Source organism: Dendrobates tinctorius, unplaced genomic scaffold (assembly GCF_039654945.1).
Source record: "Dendrobates tinctorius isolate UK_male_01 unplaced genomic scaffold, ASM3965494v1 ptg000297l, whole genome shotgun sequence".
Taxonomy (NCBI): Eukaryota; Metazoa; Chordata; class Amphibia; order Anura; family Dendrobatidae; genus Dendrobates; species Dendrobates tinctorius.
The window spans coordinates 700,246-708,652 of NW_027361964.1; the positions used below are offsets into that span (position 1 = coordinate 700,246).

Here is an 8,407-nt window from a genome sequence, read left to right on the forward strand (position 1 = left end):
TGGTGCCTCCCCTTTATGACTGTCTGTCCTGGTGCCACCCCTTTATGGCTGTCCTGGTGTCACCCCTTTATGGTTGTCTGTCCTGGTGTCACCCCTTTATGGTTGTCTGTCCTGGTGCCGCCCCTTTATGGTTGTCAGTCCTGGTGCCTCCCCTTTATGACTGTCTGTCCTGGTGCCACCCCTTTATGGCTGTCCTGGTGTCACCCCTTTATGGCTGTCTGTCCTGGTGCCGCCCCTTTATGGCTGTCAGTCCTGGTGCCTCCCCTTTATGACTGTCTGTCCTGGTGCCGTATGTCAGACAGCTAGGGAGATCTTAGGACTTGTGAATATACTAGCACTTCACCTGACTCCTCCTGGTATTGCTTTAATCCTGTGATTTAAATAAAGCTGTGGCCATTTTGACAAGTAACATAATGTGTTTTGTGTATTTATCCCAGTGCCTTGGTTTACTGTAGTTGTGGTTGTTTTATGATGGAGCAGGGTCCTTCCATATCCAGAAGTCATGCTGTGTAATCTGGGTGCATTGTGTCCTTTATTGTACTGTAATAAATACAAATGTTGATGTGACATCTTCATTAACGATGTGTGAGTTAGTAAGGGTTTACTTTGCTGACATTTCACTACTCCGCACATTCTCGAATATGGAGCCGCCGTGGCCAAACATGACTCAATGAAGGCCGATCCGTAGTCCAGTATTTCAGCCGGCACTGACTTATACGCGGGGCTGCGCCTCAGTCATTGAATGTGTGTGAATTAGTGAAGGAGGAAACGCTGAATATTCATCGATCCGTTCATCTGTAACTGGAATCAGTTCTGATGTTTCACTGTTACTTTTGTTTCAGAGGTTGTTCCCACCGTTGTCCTCACTCACCGGAATCACGAGAACTACAAAGAGATTCAGAATATGTTCATGGACATCGGAGTCGATAAGGTTTTTGGCGTTGAAAATTACACAGATAGGAATCCAAAGAAAAAAAGGGAAACTCACGAGGCGGTCATCCAGTTCCTCTACGAAGTTATCAGTGATGCCCAGTTCCGAGCCAACGAGCCCCGGGACGCCGATCAGGAGATGATTGATCGGAAGACATTTGTGATGAAGTATGTTCACCAAAGGGAAATGAAGATTCAGGAGGCAAATCTAGCCAGACAGAAAGATGTGGAGAGCACTCGGATGGAGCAGGCCTTCAGACTACGGCTGCAAGAGGAGGAAGCGAGGAGGCAAAAAAGTAGAGAAGAACAGAAGGAAAAAATGGAGAGATCACAACGAGAGTCCGATAGACAGAGATTACGGGAACAGTTCGAGCATGAGAAGAAATTGGAAGATATGAAGAAAAAAGGAAAGAAAAAGTAGAAGAAAAGCTAATAATATGAAAATACCATCCACATGGTGCAGATGGAGGACAGTGGTGAGCGTGAATATGGATCTGCGCCATGTCCCATAATGTCCCCATATGTATATTGCACACAATAATTCACCCAGAGAACAGACTATGGTTATAAAGGATAAGATTTTTTTGAAGAAATCATGGACATCGGAGATCCACCACAGGCTACGTCAGCAAATAGAGAATTTGGTGCAAACATTTTACGACTGTTTCTTTATGGAGTCTCCAATGTATGAACATAGCCTAATAAAAAGCATAACATTGTGTGAAGCTCCCAGGGTGTAGACACAGGACTAATCATTGGTAAGGGCACTATGGCTACTATTGGCCCAATGTTCTTGAGCCCCCCTGGTTGTAGGATGACAGGGGCAGGTCATGTAGATGGGTGACAGACTGGAGCTTCAGACACCATCGCCTTTATTATACCCGGATCTGTACTTTGATTGGTATTTTTATCCAATTTACACTTATTGTATGTAATCAAATAAAATCAATCCACCTCCAGTTTCTTGTGATATTTTCTGTCTCGAGCCATATCTGGAGGCCATTTCTTTATGACTGTATGGGGCTTGCGCCCATGTGGGTGTGGGCCATCATCCGAATATCCTTACCCCAGTCTATACACTCTTTAGTTTGTGGATAGAACCACACAGAGAGGATGGAAGTCTGGATATAATACACACAAGACTGAGCGGCATTGGGGAGGGAGGAGAGTGTCAGTGTAGACCTGCAGAAGGGTGAGTAGGTGACCTTCTGTGACCATCATCAAATTCTACCCAAGGAGCGATGACGAAGAAGAATTATACAGGTGAGAATTATGGCGACAAAGATATATATAATATAATATACACTGCTCCAAAAAATAAAGGGAACACCACTTCTGTGAAAATAATCTGAAGCAACCCCAATTATGAATCGATTTTTCCTGCTGTTGTGCAAAGGGAACAGACAACCCCTATAAAGGGGTAAGTAATGAATAAACATTTGCAACTGGAATATTTCATTCAGTGGTATCTAGGATATGGTACTTTACTGTTCCCTTTATTTTTTGAGCAGTATATATATAGCCACACACATGTACATGTAAATATCTTATGTAGTCTCCTTTATTATGTATGTGGCGCCCCTGAGGCTTCAGTCGCCACAGAGGTACTGCACCTTCTCCTAAGGTGTGGTGCCCCACCATCCAGGTAAGGTGGGAAATCCTGACCACGCTCCAACACCTGCACCCCACACACAGGATAGTTCAGCAGGGACCCATCCATGCTTTATGCTGGAAAGGTCATATGGTGCCTTTTGTGGTCCCTGGCTTTGCAACACGAGAGGTGCTGGGGAGGCGGGTGGAGTTAGATATAAAAGAGTGGGAAGAGTGAGAGTTAGTTGGTTAGTTGGAGAGAGGGAGAGAAGAGAGATGGGTGGCTGAAGGACGTGCTGCAGCAGGTCCCAGTGATCTGGGCTGCTGGCACGAGAAAGACCAGAGAAAGAGATTGATAAGATTGATAACCTAACCTTCCATAAGAGAGATAGAACAGATTGGAACGAAGGAGAATAGAAGGACGGTGGGAAGCAGGTTGAGAAAGATAGAGAACCCTTCCACTCCAGAGCGCAAAGGTCGGGTCCCGGTCCCCGAGGTTGATTGGATCTTTATGTCCGGCAACAGACACCGGAGGAGTAGTGAGCCGCTAACGCCTTGCTCTCATCATAGACTTAGGACACAACAGCAACTGAGTAGAGAGCCAGGATGTAGAGTGGAGACCCCGAAGCAGGCTACAGCTGTCTGTCATACAAATAAAGACTAGGAACACCTAGAGAGAGGCATTCCAGGTTAACTAAGTACTGGAGTGCTTCGCACCTAAAGGCGCTTTGGAGGAGTCGTTCAGTAAGGTACATGTTGGTGGAGTGTGGAGGGGAGAATCCTATCCTGCCTGGAGGTTGGCTGGAGCCCTGACCTGGAGAACACAGTACGGAGGCAGGCAGTTGTGTGAACTGCAAACAGTGAGTAAAGCTTTGGAACCGCATACTCTGGTGTCCTCCAGTTATTCCAGCACCACTACACCTGGGTACCAGCATCTATACCATTCTGCGCCTCTCCTCATCCATTGCACCTACACTGCCCTGGGACTACAGCTCCGCCTGTGGGGAGCTATACCATCTCTGCTGCACCACACCATCAGTCCCAGCGGATCTGCATGCAGTGTTGGCTCAACATCTTACTTGCCAAACACCACGGTTGGCGTCACAAACTATTCATATAAACTCTAACACCATTAACATCACCGCCATTGATATTGGGCGCCCAGGGCCACGGACCGGGTCACCACTGCTGTGACACATTCCTGCCTGGACACCGGCCCGGTACCGAGTACCCCACAGCCCTGGGCGAGCGTGGGCGACCCATGTATATGGCTGTCTCTTATTATACAGTGCCCTCTCTTGTAATGTACAGCACAGTCCCTTACATATTGGATTATATAGCACCCTGTCTTTATTACATACTGTCCTGTCTTGCTAGCTGTATAATGCAATGGCGACTGATGGAGCATGGGAAAGCGTCTTTTCTAATGGAGGAGCTAATGGACTGGTAGTCTGGTCACCGGCTGCTCCATCAGCAGTCATTTTATATCTAACAAAAGAGGTGGCTATGTAATAAAAGAGGGCACTGTGAATAACAAAAATAACAAGAATACACTATGTAAGAGACAGCACTGTACGTAACAGCAGAGGAAGCTATATAATAAGGGACGACACCATATATATAACTAGAGAGGATGGTACGTAATAAGGGACAGTGTTATGCATAACAAGTGAGCACACTATATACTAAGGGACTGTGCTAAACAATAAGTGAGTACACTATATACTAAGGGACTGTGCTATGAATAAAAAGTGACTACACTATATACTGAGGGATGGCTCTATACATAATAAATGAGTACACTATATACTAAGGGACTGTGTAATACATAAAAAGTGAGTACACTATATACTAAGGGGCTGTGTTATGTATAATAAGTGAGTACACTTTATTCTTAGGGACTGTGTTAGAAATAATAAGCGATAATAATGTCTTCCTTCACCTCCCCCTGTTCCTAAATCTATTATAAATCCCCCTTCCACCCATCCAAATCCCCCACATCCCTAATTGTCCTCCTCCCCCTGCATACCATTATTGTCCTCTCCCCCACCCTTATCGTTGCCCTCTTCACCACTTCCATCTTGCTTTCTCCCTCACCACCCCACCATTGCCCATTCCACCACCTCCATCATTTCCTCCTCACCACCACCATTGATGCCTTTTCCCCACCACCTCCATCATTGCTTTCTCCCCCACCTCCCCCATCATTGCCCTCTCCATCACCTTCATCATTGCCTTCTCCCCCACCACCTCCATCACTGCCTCCTTCCCCACCACCCCATCATTGTCCTTTCAACTTCTACCATCATTGCCTGCTCCCTCACCATCTCCAACATTACCCATTCCACCACCTCCATCATTTCCTCCTCCCCCACCACCCTCATCATTGTCCTTTCCACTGCCACCATCATTGTCTTCTCCCCACCACCCTATCATTGCCCATTCCACCGCCTCCATCATTTCCTCCTCCCCACACCCCATTATTACCCTGTTGTGCGGTGGGAATGGATGGATATGTGTGGTTTAAGATTGTGGAAAGAGTGTGAGAGTTACTGTATGCATTGGAGACGTGATGAGAGAGGTACTGATATGGATGGAGTGCACAGAGTGTGGGAAAGGGCGGTAGATATGAGTGACTGCAGCAGCTAGAACATAAATGATACAAATACATAGTGTGAATACATTTTGCAGCACCATTGAACTAGGATCAATTTGTTTGAATGTCTTGTATGGTTTATCTGTCTCCAGCTTTGTCCAAGAGTCATGTTTAACTGCCTGGCACTTTGTAAAAATCTGCATAAAGTGCTTTCTCCTTGGCTTTGTAAAATATACAGTATAAATTGAACTTGTTAGCAATTACCAACTAACTTAAGAGCAATAGACAATAAGATACAAAGACAAACAAGCTTGCAAGCAAACATGGATCATAAAGTCTTTGAGCAAGTGAGAAGACCTTACAGCATCATGGAACAGACTCAGTAACATGAGTGAAGATATACTATTGACTGAGGTTGCCAAAGATGAAAAGTGAAGTAAGACTCTAAAAGGGTCATAGCTAGAGTTGAGCGATACCGTCCGATACTTGAAAATATCGTATCGGACGGTATCGCCCGATCTAAAAAAATTATCGGCTATCGCCGATTCCGATACCGGAAGTCCCATTCAAGTCTATGGGACTTCCGGTATCGAAATTGGAAAAACCCTTTAATGCCCCCGTACAGCCTCTCGGGGGTCTGTACGGGCCTTCCGGGGGTCTCTGCCGGCCAGCCGGGGGGCTGTGTGGACTGCCCGGGGTCTGTACCGGCCTGCCGGGGGGCTGTGCCGGCCTGCTGGTGGTCTGTGCAGCCTGCGGGGGTCTGTACCGGCCTGCCGGGGGGCTGTGCTGATGTCCGGGGGTCTGTGCAGGCATCGTCCGATGGGACTACAAGTCCCATCTGGCGATGCCTGCTACCATGACAGTGATTGATACATTAGCCAATGATGGGACAGTAGTAGTCCCATCATCCGGCTAATGTGTTAAATGTTAAAAAAAAAAAAAATTTACATACTACATACATGCTACATACATACTACATACATACTACAGGCATGCTACATACATACTACATGCTACATACATACTACATATATACTACATGCTACATACATACTACATACATGCTACATACATACTACATATATACTACATACATACTACATGCATGCTACGTACATACTACATACATACAACATGCATGCTACATACATACTACATGCTACAATCATACTACATACATGCTACATACATGCTACATACATACAACATATATACTACATACATACTACATGCATGCTACATACATACTACATGCTACATACATACTACATACATACTACATATATACTACATGCATGCTACATACATACTACATACATACTACATATATACTACATGCTACATACATACTACATACATGCTACATACATGCTACATACATACTACATATATACTACATACATGCTACATACATACTACATATATACTACATACATACTACATGCATGCTACATACATACTACATGCTACATACATACTACATACATACTACATGCATGCTACATACATACTACATGCTACATACATACTACATACATACTACATACATGCTACATACATACTACATACATACTACATACATGCTACATACATACTACATATATACTACATACATACTACATGCATGCTACATACATACTACATGCTACATACATACTACAGACATACTACATGCATGCTACATACATACTACATGCTACATACATACCACATACATACTACATGCATGCTACATACATGCTACATACATACTACATTCATGCTACATACATACTACATGCTACATACATACTACATACATACTACATGCATGCTACATACATACTACATGCTACATACATACTACATATATACTACATACTACATGCATGCTACATACTACATGCTACATACATACTACATACATACTACATGCATGCTACATACATACTACATGCTACATACATACTACATACATACTACATGCTACATACATACTGCATACATACTACATGCATGCTACATACATACTACATGCTACATACATGCTACATACATGCTACATACATACTACATACATGCTACATACATACTACATATATACTACATACATACTACATGCATGCTACATACATACTACATGCTACATACATGCTACATACATACTACATATATACTACATACATACTACATACATACTACATACATGCTACATACATACTACATACATGCTACATACATACTACATACATACTACATGCTACATACATACTACATACATACTACATATATACTATATACATACTACATGCATGCTACATACATATTACATATATACTACATACATACTACATGCATGCTACATACATACTACATGCTACATACATACTACATACATACTACATGCATGCTACATACAATGCATTCATACAATACATACATAGACATACAGTACATATAACATAGAGTACATACTTACCAATACTTGTCACATTGTTCCCCGAAGCCATTGTCTTCTGCGGAATAAATATTAAAATAACAAACCACCAAAATACTCACCCATGATCCACAGCAGTCCACGAGTGTGTCCCACGACGATCTTGGATAGAGAACAGCAGCATCAGCTGATGCTACCGTTCTCTACGGGCTCCAGGAATCCAATGACGGAAGGTAGGTATCCTTCCGCACTGTATTCCTTCGCCACTTAAAAAAAAAGTCCCTAGTCTCACTTTATGGTAAAAGCTGTGTGGGAATTTATTCCACAGAAGACAATTGCTTCAGGGAACAATGTGACAAGTATTGGTAAGTATGGACTCTATGTTATATGTACTGTATGTCTATATATGTATTGTATGAATGTATTGTATGTAGCATGCATGTAGTATGTATGTAGTATGTATGTAGCATGTAGTATGTATGTAGTATGTATGTAGCATGTATGTAGCATGCATGTAGTATGTATGTAGCATGTAGTATGTATGTAGTATGTAGCATGTATGTAGTATGTATGTAGCATGTAGTATGTATGTAGCATGCATGTAGTATGTATGTATGTAGCATGTAGTATGTATGTAGCATGTAGTATGTATGTAGCATGCATGTAGTATGTATGTAGTATATATGTAGTATGTATGTAGTATGTATGTAGCATGCATGTAGTATGTATGTAGTATGTATGTAGCATGTAGTATGTATGTAGTATGTATGTAGCATGTAGTATGTATGTAGCATGTATGTAGTATGTATGTAGTATGTATGTAGCATGTAGTATGTATGTAGCATGTATGTAGCATGTAGTTTGTATGTAGCATG

General features: G+C 42.8%; 1 protein-coding gene across 1 annotated transcript in view; it reads left to right on the forward strand.

The window, feature by feature from the left end:
• Window positions 1-1,889, forward strand: part of LOC141073162 (uncharacterized) — a 28,109-nt gene extending 26,220 nt beyond the window's left edge. Inside the window, exon 4 of the mRNA XM_073560548.1 lies at window positions 843-1,889. Within this exon, the coding sequence (XP_073416649.1) occupies window positions 843-1,351 (509 nt within the window). The 3' untranslated portion in view covers window positions 1,352-1,889. The remainder of the gene's footprint in view (window positions 1-842) is intronic.
• Window positions 1,890-8,407: the final 6,518 nt, after the last annotated feature.